This window comes from Apodemus sylvaticus, chromosome 7, assembly GCF_947179515.1.
Source record: "Apodemus sylvaticus chromosome 7, mApoSyl1.1, whole genome shotgun sequence".
Lineage (NCBI taxonomy): Eukaryota > Metazoa > Chordata > Mammalia > Rodentia > Muridae > Apodemus > Apodemus sylvaticus.
In genome coordinates, this window is record NC_067478.1 from 21,780,104 (window position 1) to 21,794,903 (window position 14,800).

Below are 14,800 nucleotides of genomic sequence, written 5' to 3' on the forward strand. Positions count from 1 at the left end.
AAATGAGATCACCCTCTCAGAAGCTCACCTGTCCCAGCAGCCAACCGAATGCTCGGAGTCCTTCCTCTCTGTTTCCTGGATCATAATCCTTAGCAAGGGAATAAATTGCAGCGTCTCTAACAAGAGCTTGGCCTCTAGAAAGAAGGCAGCAGCAGGGCCAGATGAACTCTTTCCAAAGGTGGAGAGACCATTTTCTTGCAATTGCCTGGCATCCTAGGAAGCACCTCTTTGTTACATAGGCTCTTTGCAATTCAGCAGCCAGAAGGAGCCTTTTCCACTGGCTGTTAAGAGCCAGGAGGGCGCAAGCAGAAACTTGACAGTCTTCTGGTCTTATCTAGAAAAAAAATCACTTTACCTATTAGTTTGAGGAAAATGGGTTGGTGTGCTTGCCCGCACCTTTGGTGCCAACCATTCATTCTAAAATACTCTACTCATTTAGCACTTGGGCTCCCTTCTGACTTTTTTGGTCCAAAGTAGCAGACAGTGACTGAGGAACAGGAAGCGGGGGAGCGTATCACATAGATGTGCTCTGAAGACAGGGCCCATCTGCGCCTCAACTTGTCTACCCAGCACTGCACAGAGCTGCTTTCATGGGTGGCTGCCTCACCCAGGCTGGTCATCTACAGTCAGGATGCTCACTGCCCCAAGGGGTGTGTCCAATCTGCCCACTCCAGAGTGACTCTTGACAAGCAAAGCAAACTCACCCTCTGTTTCCTTTGCAGCATCTTAAGATCGTGTTAGATTTAGCAGGGTGTTGACAAAGACTTGCCCAAGCATGCACAGCCACCTGCTAACTTACCTACCACAGACATTGTTCACCAGGGCTCACACCCCTTTCTGTGGTCTCAGGGACCACTCATGTTGATATTATTAGAACCACCTACCCATGATTTGAATCTAATTCAGATTCCCATTAAGCCTATTAATCTTGAGCATCACTCCCAGAAATTCTACATAAGTGACAGTATCTGGGATGGTTAGTGCAATAAGGACGTCTCTTGAGTGACCACAGTAGGCAGACAAACTTGAGCACTATTGGGCTGGGCCACCTGGGTTGGAGAACAGTATTGACCTTTAGGGTTAGGAATGTCTCGTGTGGCTGTCTTGGCTGAGTTGCCACCTAGATGTTAGGACTCTGCTGCATGCCAGGAAAGAGCCCTCCATGGTGTGGACAATGGCTGGGGTCTGATAAACAGCACTAAATAAATATTACTGGGGCTCAAGATTAATTAAAGGCGTTGATATAAGGTGTCAGCAGTACCCCTGATCCCCAAGTCTTACCATTCTCTACTAGCAATATCTCGTAAGAGTTTGCCACGGAAGAGCTTGGAGCAGTGATTTTAAATGGCTGCCCAACACTGCTGTATGTAGTCCATGCATTAGCCTCCTGCAGCTGCTGCAAAGAAAGTTAAATAATGCAATCTTGTTGTTGTTGTTATTATTATTATTATTATATCATATATTACATCCAGACTGTAGTTTCCCCTCCGTCCCCTCCCTCCCAGTTCTCCTTCCCACTTCCTGTCTCACCCCCCAGATCCAACACCTTTTGCCTAAGAGCAGGCCTCCCAGGGATATCAACCAAACATAACAAACTACATTAAGACAAGGTATATGTCATCAAATCAAGGCTGGAAGAGGGAACCCAATATGAGAAAAAGGGTCCCACAAATAAAAGAGTCAGGGATAGCCCCTGCTCCCACTGTTAGGGTTCCCACAAGAACACTAAGCTATTCAGTCATAACATTTATGTAGAAGACCTAGACAGAGCCCTGCAGGCTCCCTGATCTCTGCGAGTTCCTGTGAGTCCCTTTCAGTTGATTTTGCAGGCTGTAATCTGGCTTAAATAACAGAAATTCCGTGTCTCAATTCTGGAGGCTCTGAGCCAGAGGCTCCCCCTTAGTTACCACCATGCTTCACTTTAAGGCCACAGAGCAGAATCTCTTTCGTTTCTCATTTCTATAAGTCACCTGTCTGTTATGTAGATTCACCACTCGAATCTCTGCCTCAGGTCTTCAGAGGATGGTTACCCCTTTGTGATGCCAAGCTGACATGACCTTATAAAGAAGGCAGCATTACATGTAGGGCCAGTTTCCAGGACCTCATCCTCACTTGATTATATCCTCCATGATCAGAATCTCACAATAACAGGTTAGAAGATGGATATATCTTCTTGTGGGTGATATTGTCCAACTCATAACTCTTAGAAGATCCTTCTTCAGTGATAACAATAGCATGCTCAATGGGTAATATGTCTGGCCTATTAAAAGTCCAACATGGTTTCTATACTATAAAGCTTTTGGAGCAGTGGGCTTATGAAATTCAGACCCACTGTGCGACACTCTTAGTCATAAACCTATCATTTCCAAACTTTTAAGAGATGCTTGCATCATGATTCAGGTATTTTCTGACTAAGTTTATGGTCACCACAGTCAGTGTTCTTTAGTGCCTGGATTCCTGCATAACCCCACAGAGACTTTGTCTCACAGAATATGGTAGAGAGAGACATCATGACCATGCCAGTCACATGGAATCTCCTCTAAGATGAGTACTCAGCAGATGGCTGAGGACTGAGTCCTGAGATCAGTGCTTGATCTAGGAAAGCTACCCTTCCTACTAGGGTGGGCTAGAGCAGAAGGCTGTATGTTGTGTCCATCCTCACCATGACAAGATGTCAATGTACTGACTGCAGAGGTAAACTTTTCTTCTTGATGTAGTTGAGTCTCATGGCTGCTGGGGACAGAATGGGACTGTGGGGTCTAATTGGAGGAAGTTGTTCCCTGAAGTTGTTTCTTACCCTGACGCCTCCCTGTGTGCCTCTGTTTCCTGCTGGCCATGATACGAGTTGTTCAGCTCCGCCTCTCACCAGCAAGATGGATTATCTCCTCTGAAACTGCAAGCCAAAATAAAGGATTCCTCTGGGAACTTGTTTCTGTCAGGCACTTGATCACAGCGGAGATGAGCAGGAGTAGAATATCATTGCCTGCAGAGTGCAGACCTGTGTTCCCAGCATCTCTGGGGGAAGCCATACAGGGTGCTGTGCAAAGCCTGATCCAGAAGCAAGGGTCTCTTCAGTCTCTCTGTCCACAAGGATGTTGATTCCTTCCTACCGAACCTCCATATTCATCAGCATACCAAGAATTCTTTATTATGTTACCTAACATCCAACAGAGCAAGTCACGGTTCCTCTGTGTCCATTCTTAATCCCTGCATTGGAAACTAAGAGACCCTTATGATACTTTGCAGACAAGTGGATGGTCTGGCCTCGGCTCCAGGTCCAGATTTCCTCTTCTAGCAGCAAGACCTTCTTAGCTTGTGGAAGCCCTGTCTGCTGCAATGTCATCCTCTTCCTGATCTTCAGTCCCCTCATGGGGCTGGTCAGCATCCTTTAACCTAATAGATTTCCTGTCATATAACTGGAGACAAGTTAAGTAATCATGACTGTTACTGTAATTACCACTGAACATGAGAAGACAACACCACCTATGTGGTCAAAAAAAAAAAAAAAGATAAAAGCGAGAGAAATTTAAAATCCTTGGGAGAGAAGGCACCCACCCCATGCTCTTCTGACTCTGTGTTTCCCTTTGTTCTGCCCCAGAGGTCAGTGTGCCCCTGACTTCTCAACCGAGAAGAGCTGGCCATGACAAGTTGTCACTTCCTTGCCCAGGGTGGCTCTTCTGGAAGGCCCAGCCACCTGCTGAGATGGAGGGAGTGGTGGTGACAGGCTGAGCTCCATGTTCAGTGAAGCCCAACAGTACAAGGTGGCAGAAGGGCTCGAGGCTGCCCGCCAATGGGCCTGGTGCTGCCACTTTGCATGCAAGAGGGAGCAGTTCAACAGCTGTCGCTGATAGCCCCTGGGGTCTGCTCCACACTTGGCAGAGGAGGACACTTCCAGACTCCCTAATCATCTCTTTGAAATTCGGAACTACACCTTCCTTTCTCTCCCCTCCACAACAAACACACATAAAAGATAAGAAAGCCCCAAGTCCCTTCAGTAATGGACTCTCTCTACCTACTCTTCTCTGTCTCCTTGCCTTGCACGGATATGCTGATAAGTTCTCACATGAATCTCTCTCTGTTACTGTCTCTCTTTGTATGTATGTGCATGTCAGACAGACAGACAGACACACACACACACACACACACACACACACCTCCTATTCTCTCCTATCTCATACCTCACTTAACTCAAGTGTTGGGCACACTGTGTTTTGAAGTACGGTCTGCTATTGGCCTAGAACCCAGCAAGTAGGCTAGGCTGGCTGACCATGAGCCCCAGGCATATGCCTGTGTCCAACATTGGGATTACAAGTGCAGGCCACCACACCTAACCTTCTTTATATTGGTTCTGAGGATCAAACTTGGGTCCCCATGATCTCAAGTGAAGCACTTTACTGACTGAGCTATATCTCCATGACCCAACTCAAGTAGTTTGAAAAAGTGAAAGCTCTTTCCCTTTGGAGAAGTTGGTCTACCTCAAGATGTGGCAACAATCTCTCCTTCAAGGACACAGAACAATGCTCTCTGAGCTGCTACCCACTGACATTTATGTGTTTGGCAGTTACTGGTTCATCAGAGGATTCCACCTCTCTTCTCTGTCATGGTACCATATTGCTAAAGCCAGCAAATGCATCTGTGTTCTGGGGGATTGTGAGGACAGAGCATCCCTTGCAGGGCAGCCTAAGCCCGCCCTCCAGGTATTTGTCATGTTTCTGGCATTTGAGCTGAGGACATCTCCCACCACAAAAGCCTGCCAGAATCCACAGGGGAAATCAGGACTGTCTTCCTTGCAGAAAGTTGGACATGTGCCGGGGGAAGTCTGGGCCAGGTGGCCTTTCTTTCTCCCAGCCCTGGAGAGGAAGCCGGATAAAAATGTACTTTCTACTTAACTGTTGCTTCTCCCCCATCCTGAAGAGTAACCATTTATACACAGGCATTTTTGCTGAACTCCACTATAGATGTCAGTTATTTGAATGGATTGTAAGAGTATTCAATATAAAAGTTAGCCTACAGCTGAAGCATGAGTCCTGAGAGGAAAGAAGGTAGGGTCTGTTGCCCCTTAGGGTAGCTTCCATTGTCTGGTTCCCTTAGTTTCAGGGATTGTGGAGTGATTCCCTGCCCAGGCACAGAACAGTGCTGTGTGGTGAGATGTGGTATTTAGAATGATGGGTGGAAAAATAAAGTCACACATGTCCTAAGGAGTGATGCGTTTGGGTAGCAGCTTTGACACAGATCGCATTATCACATAAAGTCTGTGTAGGTGCGCATGCGCGCAGGACAAGCCAAACTGCCCTGCTTTTTTTTTAATATTTTTATTTTCTATATTCTTTGTTTACATTCCAAATGATTTCCCCTTTCCCAGATCCCTCCTCCCCATATGTCCCATAAACCTTCTTCTCTCCATCCATTCTCCAATCACCTCCCTCCTTTTTTCTTTGTCCTTATATTCCCCTCCAATGCTAGATCAGTTCTTTCCAGGATCAGGACCCTCTCCATACTTCTTCATGGGAGTCATTTGTTATGCAATTTGTGCCTTGGGTATTCAGGGCTTCTGGGCTAATTAATATCCACTTATCAGAGATTGCATTCCATGTGTATTCTCTTGTGATTGGGTTACCTCACTTACGATGATATTTTCCAGATCAAACCATTTGCCTAAAAATTTCGTGAATTCATTGTTTCTAATTGCTGAGTAGTATTCCATTGTGTAAATATACCACATTTTCTGTATCCATTCTTCCTTTGAGGGACATCTGGGTTCTTTCCAGCTTCTGGCTATTATAAATAAGGCTGCTATGAATATAATGGAGCATGTATCTTTATTGCATTCTGGGGAATCCTTTGGGTATATGCCCAGGAGAGGTATAGCAGGGTCCTCTGGAAGTATCATGTCCAGTTTTCTGAGGCACCCCCAGACTGATTTCCAAAGTGGTTGTACCATCTTACAGCCCCACCAGCAGTGGAGGAGTGTTCCTCTTTCTCCACATCCTCGCCAACACCTGCTGTCTCCTGAGTTTTTCATCTTAGCCATTCTGACTGGTGTAAGGTGAAATCTCGGGGTTGCTTTGATTTGCATTTCCCTAATGACTAATGATGTTGAGCACTTCTTAAGGTGCCTCTCGGCCATCCAAATTTCTTCAGGTGAAAATTCTTTGTTTAGATCTGTACCCCATTTTTAATAGGGTTATTTGGTTCCCTGGGGTCTAACTTCTTGAGTTCTTTGTATATGTTGGATATTAGCCCTCTATCAGATGTAGGGTTGGTGAATATCCTTTCCCAATTTGATGGTTGCCATTTTGTCCTTTTAACAGTGTCCTTTGCCTTACAGAAACTTTGTAATTTTATGAGGTCCCATTTGTCAATTTTTGATCTTAGAACATAAGCTATTGGTGATCTGTTCAGGAACTTTTCCCCTGTGCCCAGGTCCTCAAGGGTCTTTCCCAGTTTCTTTTCTATTAGTTTCAGTGTGTCTGGTTTTACATGGAGGTCCTTGATACACTTGGAGTGAAGTTTAGTACATGAAGATAAGAATGGATAAATTCGCATTATTCTGCATGCTGACCTCCAAGTGAACCAGCACCATTTGTTGAAAAGGCTATCTTTTTTCCACTGGATGTTTTCTGCTCCTTTGTTGAAGATCAAGTGACCATAGATGTGTGGATTCATTTCTGGATCTTCAATTCTATTCCATTGGTCCACTTGTCTGTCACTGCGCCAATACCATACAGTTTTTAACATTATTGCTCTGCAGTATTGCTGGAAGTCAGGGATACTGATTCCCCCAGAATTTCTTTTGTTGTTGAGAATAGTTTTAGCTATCCTGGGTTTTTTGTTATTCCAAATGAATTTTAGAATTGCTTTTTCTAACTCTGTGAAGAACTGAGTTGGGATTTTGATGGGGATTGTGTTGAATCTGTAGATCACTTTTGGCAAGATGGCCATTTTAACTATATTAATCCTGCTGATCCACGAGCATGGCAGATTTTTCCATTTTCTGAGGTCTTCTTTGATTTTCTTCTTCAGAGATCTGAAGTTTGTGTCATATAGATCTTTCATTTGTTTGGCTAGAGTCACACCAAGATACTTTATATTGTTTGTGGCTATTGTGAAGGGTGTCATTTCCCTAACTTCTTTCTCAGCCTGCTTATCCTTTGAGTATAGGAAGGCCACTGATTTGCTTGAGTTGATTTTATAACCAGCCACTTTGCTGAAGTTGTTTATCAGCTGTAGGAGTTCTCTGGTGGAGGTTTTCAGGTCACTTAAGTAGACTATCATGTCATCTCCAAATAGTGATAATTTGACTTCTTCCTTTCCAGTTTGTATCTCCTTGACCTCCTTATGTTGTCTAATTGCTCTAGCTAGAACTTCAAGTACTATATTGAAAAGATATGGAGAGAGAGGACAGCCTTGTCTAGTCCCTGATTTTAGTGGGATTGCTTTAAGTTTAATTTAGTTTGATGTTGGCTACCGGTTTGCTGTATATTGCTTTAACAATGTTTATGTATGGGCCTTGAATTCCTGTTCTTTCCAAGACTTCTAGCATGAAAGGATGCTGAATTTTGTCAAACGCTTTTTCTGCATCTAATGAGATGATCATATGGTTTTTTTCTTTGAGTTTGTTTATGTAGTCGATAGCATTGATGGATTTCCTTATATTGAACCATCCCTGCATCCCTGGGATGAAGCCTACTTGATCATGGTAGATGATCGTTTTGATGTGTTCTTGGATTCGGTTGGCAAGAATTGTATTAAGTATTTTTGCATCAATATTCTTAAGGGAATTTGGTCTGAAGTTCTCTTTCTTTGTTGGATCTTTGTGTGGTTTTGGTATCAGTGTAATTGTGGCTTCATAGACTGAGTTGGGTAGAGTTCCTTCTGTTTCTATTTTGTGGGATAGTTTGAAGAGTATTGGTGTTAGGTCTTCTATGAAGGTCTGATAGAATTCTGCACTGAAGCCATCTGGTCCCGTGCTTTTTTTGGTTGGGAGACTTTCTATGACCCTTTTTATTTCTTCAGGTATTATAGGACTGTTTAGATGATCTATTTGATTCTGATTTAGTTTTGGTGTCAGATATCTGTCTAGGAAACTGTCCATTTCCTCCAGATTCTCCAGTTGTGTTAAGTATAGGCTTTTGTAGTAGGATCTAATGATTTTTTTAATTTCCTCAGTTTCTGTTGTTAAATCTCCCTTTTCATTTCTAAGTTTGTTAATCTGTATACTGTCTCTGTGCTCTTTGGTTAGTCTGGCTAAGGGTTTATCTATCTTGTTGATTTTCTCAAAGAACCAGCTCCTGGTTTTGTTGATTCTTTGTATGGTTCTCTTTGTTTCTACTTGATTGATTTCGGCCCTGCCTTCTACTCCTCCTGGGTGAGATAGCTTCTTTTTCTTCCAGGGCTTTCAGGTGTGTCATTAAGCTGGTAATGTATGCTCTCTCCATTTTCTTTTTGGAGGCACTCAGGGCTATGAGTTTTCCTCTTAGCACTGCTTTCATTGTGTCCCATAGATTTGGGTATGTTGTGTCTTAATTTTCATTAAGTTCTAAAAAGTCTCTGATTTCTTTCTTTATTTCTTCCTTGACCAAGGTATCATTGAATAGAATATTGTTCAGTTTCCACGTGTATGTGGGTTTTCTGTTGTTTTTATTGCTATTGGAGACCCCTTTTACTCCATAGTGATCTGATAGGAGGCATGGGATTAGTTCGATCTTCTTATATTTGTTGAGGTCTGTCTTGTGACCAATTATATGGTCGATTTTGGAGAAGGTACCATGAGGGGCTGAGAAAAAGGTATATTCTTTTGCTTTAGGATAGAATGTTCTATATATATATATCTGTTAAATCTAATTGGTCCAAAGCTTCAATTAGTTTCACTGTGTCCCTGTTCAGTTTCTGTTTTCCTGATCGGTCCATTGAGGAAAGTGCAGTGTTGAAGTCACCCACAATTAATGTATTAGGTGCAATGTGTGCTTTGAGCTTCAGTAAAGTTTCTTTTATGAATGAGGGTGCCCTTGCATTTGGAGCATAGATGTTCAGGATTGAGAGTTCTTCTTGTTTTATTTTTCCTTTGACCAGCAAGAAGTGTCCCCCAGAGTCTCTTTTGATGACTTTGGGTTGAAAGTCAATTTTATCTGATATTAGAATGGCTACTCCAGCTTGTTTCCTGAGACCATTTGCTTGTAAAATTGTCTTCCAGCCTTTTACTCTAAGGTAATGTATGCCTTTGACCCTGATGTGTTTTTCCTGTATGCAGCAAATGTAGGGTCCTGTTTACGGATCCAGTTGTTTAGTCTATTTCTTTTTATCGTGGCATTGAGTCCGTTGATGTTAAGAGATATTAAGGAATAGTGATTATTAATTCCTGTCATTTTGATGTTATTTTTTAAATTTGATTGGTTAACTTCTTTTGGGTTTGATGAAAGAAGGCTACTATCTTGCTTTTTCCAGGGTGACGTTTTCCTCCTTGTATTGGTGTTTTCCTCCTGTTATCCTTTGTAGGGCTGGGTTTTGTGGATAGATATTGGGTAAACTTGGTTTTGTCATGGAATATCTTTGTTTCTCCATCTATGGTGATTGAGAGTTTTGCTGGGTATAGTAGTTTTGGCTGGCATTTGTGTTCTCTTAGAGTCTGCATGAGATCTGCCCAGGATCTTCTAGCTTTCATAGTCTCTGGTGAGAAGTCTGGTGTGATTCTGATAGGTATTCCTTTATATGTTACTTGGCCTTTTTCTCTTACTGCCTATAATATTCTTTCTTTGTTTAGTACATTTGGAGTTTTGATTATTATGTGACAGGAGGTATTTCTGTTCTGGTCCAGTCTGTTTGGAGTTCTGTAGGCTTCTTCTATATTCATGGGCATCTCTCTCTTTAGGTTAGGGAAGTTTTCTTCCATAATTTTATTGAAGATATTTCCTGGTCCTTTAAGTTGTAAATCTTCACTCTCATCTATGCCTATAATCCTTAGGTTTGGTCTTCTCATTGTGTCCTGGATTTCCTGGATGTTTTGGGTTACAAGCTTTTTGCATTTTGCATTTTCTTTGACTGTTGAGTCCATGGTTTCTATGGTATCTTCAGCATCTGAGATTCTTTCTTCTATCTCTTGTATTCTGTTGTTGATATTTGCATCTATGTCCCCTGATTTCTTCCCAAGGTTTTCTATCTCCAAAGTTGTCTCCCTTTGAATTTTCTTAGTTGTTTCTCCTTCTGATTTTAGATCCTGGATGGTTTTGCTTAGCTCCTTCACTTGCTTGTTTGTGCTTTCCTGTAATTCTTTAAGAGATTTTGTGTTTCCTCTTTCATGACTTCAGCCTGTTGACCAAAGTTCTCCTGTATTTCATTGAGTGATTTTTGCGTTTCCTCCTTATTGGCTTTTGTATTCTCCTGAATTTCTTTCAATGATTTTTGTGTTTCCCTTGTAAGGGCTTCTAACTTTTGATCCATCTTCTCCTAATTTCTTTAAGTATGTCCTTCATGTGTTCCTCTACCAGCATCATGACTAGTGATTTTAAATCCAAATCTTGTTTTTCTGGTATGATGGGGTATCCAGGACATAATGTTAAAGGAGAATTGGGTTCAGATTCTGCCATATTGCCTTGATTTCTGTTAGTTACATTCCTGTGTTTGCCTTTTGCCATCTAGTTCTCACTGGTGTTACTTGGTCTTGTCAATGCTGGACTCACCAGTGCAAGCTGCCACTTCCCAGCTGGCCTCTGGTGCACAGCTGACCTCCTGCACTGCCTGGAGACAGGGTGCTGTGGCCCAGGCTGTTCAGATCCCAAAGTAGACACCTGAAGGCTCCCACCTGGGGCCTGCTGGACTCACCAGAGCACACTGACTCCTCCTAGCCGGCCTCCCGGGTGCCCCTGGCCTCTTGCAGAGCCTGGAGATGTGGTGTTGTAGCCCAGGCTGTTCTGGATCCCAAAGCAGAGATATGAAGGCTCCTGCTAGAGGCCTCAGTACTGGAACCTAAGCTCTGTGGTGCAGACCCACTGGAGCAAGCTGTGTGCTCCCAGTCTGTCTCCGGGTGCACACCAGGCCTCTTGCTCTTCCTGGAGACCGAGTGCTGTGGGCCAGGCTGTTCAGATCCTGAAGCAGACACCTGAAGGCTCCCACCGGAGCCTGCTGTACTCACCAGTGCACACTGACTCCTCCCATCCGGCCTCACGGGTGTCCCTCTGGCCCCTTGCAAGACCTGGAGATGTGGTGTTGGAGCCCAGGTTGTTCTTGATCCCGAAGTGGAGATCTGAAGGCTCCCGCTAGAGGCCTCAGGACTGGAACCTAAGCTCTGTGGTGCTGACCCACTGGAGCAAGCTGTGTGCTCCCAGTCTGCCTCCGGGTACACCACTGCCCTGCTTTCTTTCTCACCCTTACCACTCTCTTTGTCCTTCTGAGGAATCACTGGCCCTGGCTAGGCTGGACTGCTTTAGCCCTTTGCTATATGCTTTGTCTGGATTTCCCTTCAGCAGCAAGTTTGTCTGGTCAATGACTTGCTCTCTAGAGCTGAGCACAGTAGAAATAGCAGTAAGCACACACTGAGGCCAGTAGTTAATACACAAACAGTATGCCATTAGATGTCCATGAATAGTAGCTCCTTACTACACAGGATGACCAGGCTGTCCAGGAGCTAATGACCAGGATCCCATAGGGGTTGGCTACTTTCTATGGTCACATGGATAGAAAAAAACCAGCACTTGTATCAAAACTAGTGCCCCCCACAGCTAACATTTGTCCTCACCCTCCTCCTTTTTCAAGTGCATTAATTACATTTTGAGTTTGTTTCCTGGTCTGCCTCCCCATTATCTCATAAACATTGATAGCAGTTTATACCCTCGCTGGGTGGGCTCTTATCTGAGACCCCAGATCCTCCTCTAACAAGGTCCAGCAAACACAGGTGTGGTTTGTTCATTTACTGACTATGTAATGGTGAAGGTGATTTTAGCTCTTAGGCTAGCAGTCCTGGCTAGGTCTAGAAGCGACGTAAGAGCCAAACAGAGAGCTAAGTTAGGTACATCCAAATGACACTCAAGACAGAAAGGAGAAAACAAAAACAAAACAAAACAAAAACAAACAAGCAAACAAAACCAGATCAGCCCATTGGAAACAGGATCTCTCGAGTCTCCCAGATCCTGGCCCCTTCTGAAGGGCATCTGGGGTGCCTACCATAAAAACAACCCAAGGACACCTCATACCCAGTGCAACATGTGGCTATAATCAGGGCCAGAACATGGAGCTAGGAAAACCTTTCCTCAGAAATGGAGCACAGTATGAACAGCAGCAGAGGTGCAGCTGGTGTGACTTTTCAGGGTCCCCAAGTGTATACCCTATGGCTCCTTAGGGTTCATTGCATTGCCATGGGAAGTCCTGTCATTTGGAGAGAGACCATATTGGAATATGTCCAGTCAAGATGTAAGTGGCAGTAGCCTCTAATTAATGTGAATGCCCATCCAAGTATACTTCATGCCGTGAGTGCCTTTGTTCTGACTTGATACCTCTGACACCAAACCTGTGGTGTTTGCATTAACTCGAGACAGTGACAGTCATAGCTTGCATCTCCAGTAGCCGATCTGTTGTGGTTCCAGTGAGTTTAGAATGGTTTTTGCTCTCTCCTCCCAACACCTTACCAGAACTTATGGTAAAGTCAATGCAGGGAATCAGGGTGGGGTGGTGAAATCTCATCACTGCCATTCCATTCATATGTGGCATCTCCATGAGGCTAGTAGAGGCCTTGCTGGTCCCCCATAACTCCTCTAAGTAGACTGCTATCAACATTTATTGCTTGTGGGTCAAGGAGTTTCTTGGCTGTCCTGATTTACAGGCTCGGGCAGCATAGTGCATCATGTAGAATAAGATGCGTGCCTGTTTCCTTTTACTTTTATGAAACAACTTCCATTTGGTTTCACCTTCTTCTAGGGAGGGAAGATCCCTGTGAGATGGACAGCTCCAGAGGCCATCGCCTACCGCAAGTTTACATCAGCCAGTGATGTCTGGAGCTACGGGATTGTCATGTGGGAAGTAATGTCATTTGGAGAGAGACCTTACTGGGATATGTCCAATCAAGATGTAAGTATCAGTCACATCTAATTGATGTGAACACTCATCTAAGGATACCTCATACCATGACTGCCACGGCTTCCATTCTAACTTGGGATAATCACCACATAACCCTGAACTTGAAATCAGTCAGAGATGCAGAGATGCATTTGCCATGGAAGTCTGAAGTGACCAGAGAGCTCTGCATGGAATACACCAGGGCCACAAACTACAAAGTCTATAAGGCAGCAGAATTTTTCTGATTAGCCATGAGCCATGGCCCTACCTAAACTAATCAAGACACTCTACAGCAATTCCTAGCCAATGTGTCATGTTTCTTTCTCATGAGTGTGATGGGGATCAGAGGAAGGGCTGGTCTGGATGTCATGTCCTGAGTGCTGAGCTCTACCTATGACAATTGTGCTGCTCTAAGCAAATAACAGTTCCTAAGACATTGCCATCAGCTTAAGGAGAAGAAGCATGAGGAGCCTTCCTTCCCCGAGAACTGAGCCTTGGTGAACCTGTGCTAATATCAGCAAAGAGGGCACTAAGAATGATTCCTAAAGATGGTCAACTTCAGGGTACCTGCAGGAGTAGAGCCCTATCTTTGGGGGTGGGAAGGTCATCAACCTCCTTCCAGGCTGTCCTCCCTGAAGAGGGTGAGAATGGGAAGGATGAAGCCATTAACAATGCTACAGGTAGAGGTGGTTTTGGTAGATGTTCTTTCTGGATGGGAAGTTTGCTTCATAATAAAAAGGGAACAAAAGGCTTTGGGATGATTTGTGTCTGATAAGATGCCAATCGAAACCCTTGGCCTGGGCTATCTTCCGAGACCACTCCTCTTCTGTGTTTCGAATGTCCACCAAACTTCCTTTTTTTTTTTTTTACCATTGTGGGGGGTAGTTCTTATCTTTCTAAGGTTCTTAGCTGGAAGAGACAGGACAGTCCCAGTGTAGATCCATTTTTTTTCAGCCCCTACAATCACACTGTAAGCACATTCATGCCCGGGTGGCCTCGGAGGCATTCCTTGTCTTGTGAAAACTGCCCTCAGCTGGTCTTCATGGATTTTCTCTGAAGACTGAGAAAGGCAGTAGTTTTCCAGCAAAATTATGAGACGAGGATTTGGGGCGACGGGGGGGACAGTACTCGGTGCTGGTGTGTGCAGGGTGCTGTAGTTCAGAGCAGATGAGATGACTGCACCCTTAACCAGGTCCTGATGGCAACCAAGTGGCGTCTAGATCCTCTATTATCTGTGATTAGCCACGCCTTGCCTCTGCTCCTGTAGTGTGTCCAATCAGTAAGCAATGGAGCTGACAGCAACTCGGCTGCTTTTATGAAATCGGCTGCATACATCTTCCATCTATAGTGTCTAAGTAAGAAATTCTAGCCAGACAATGCAGACCCATCTTGTCCCCACCCAGAGACCCTAATCTGATAAAGAACAATTTAGCTCACCTAGAATGAATTACAAAACAGACAGGCTAGATTTGACACTTAAGATATTCTCAGGCAATGCTTTCACTTGTGCTGAGAACAAATAGAATTTCTGACACTGGGTTTCAAGAATTCCCAAAACATTCATTCACCACAGTCAACTCGTGCTATTGGTGACTAAACCTTGCACTTGCTGACTCCAACCTTGAGGGGTTTACAGTCCAGTGGAATATACTGAGGGTTTGGGGAGCATTTAGGAGGAGGAGGAAGTCTTCCTGAATATTTGATGTTTGAGTGGAGACGCAGAGGAAATGTGAACATCTGCACAATAGTCAAAATT

At 44.0% G+C, this 14,800-nt stretch overlaps 1 protein-coding gene across 1 annotated transcript in view; it reads left to right on the forward strand.

Moving 5' to 3' along the window:
* Positions 1-14,800, forward strand: part of Ephb1 (EPH receptor B1) — a 451,676-nt gene that overhangs the window by 424,710 nt on the left and 12,166 nt on the right. Inside the window, exon 13 of the mRNA XM_052187529.1 lies at positions 12,907-13,056. Coding sequence (XP_052043489.1) covers positions 12,907-13,056 — 150 coding nt within the window. The remainder of the gene's footprint in view (positions 1-12,906; positions 13,057-14,800) is intronic.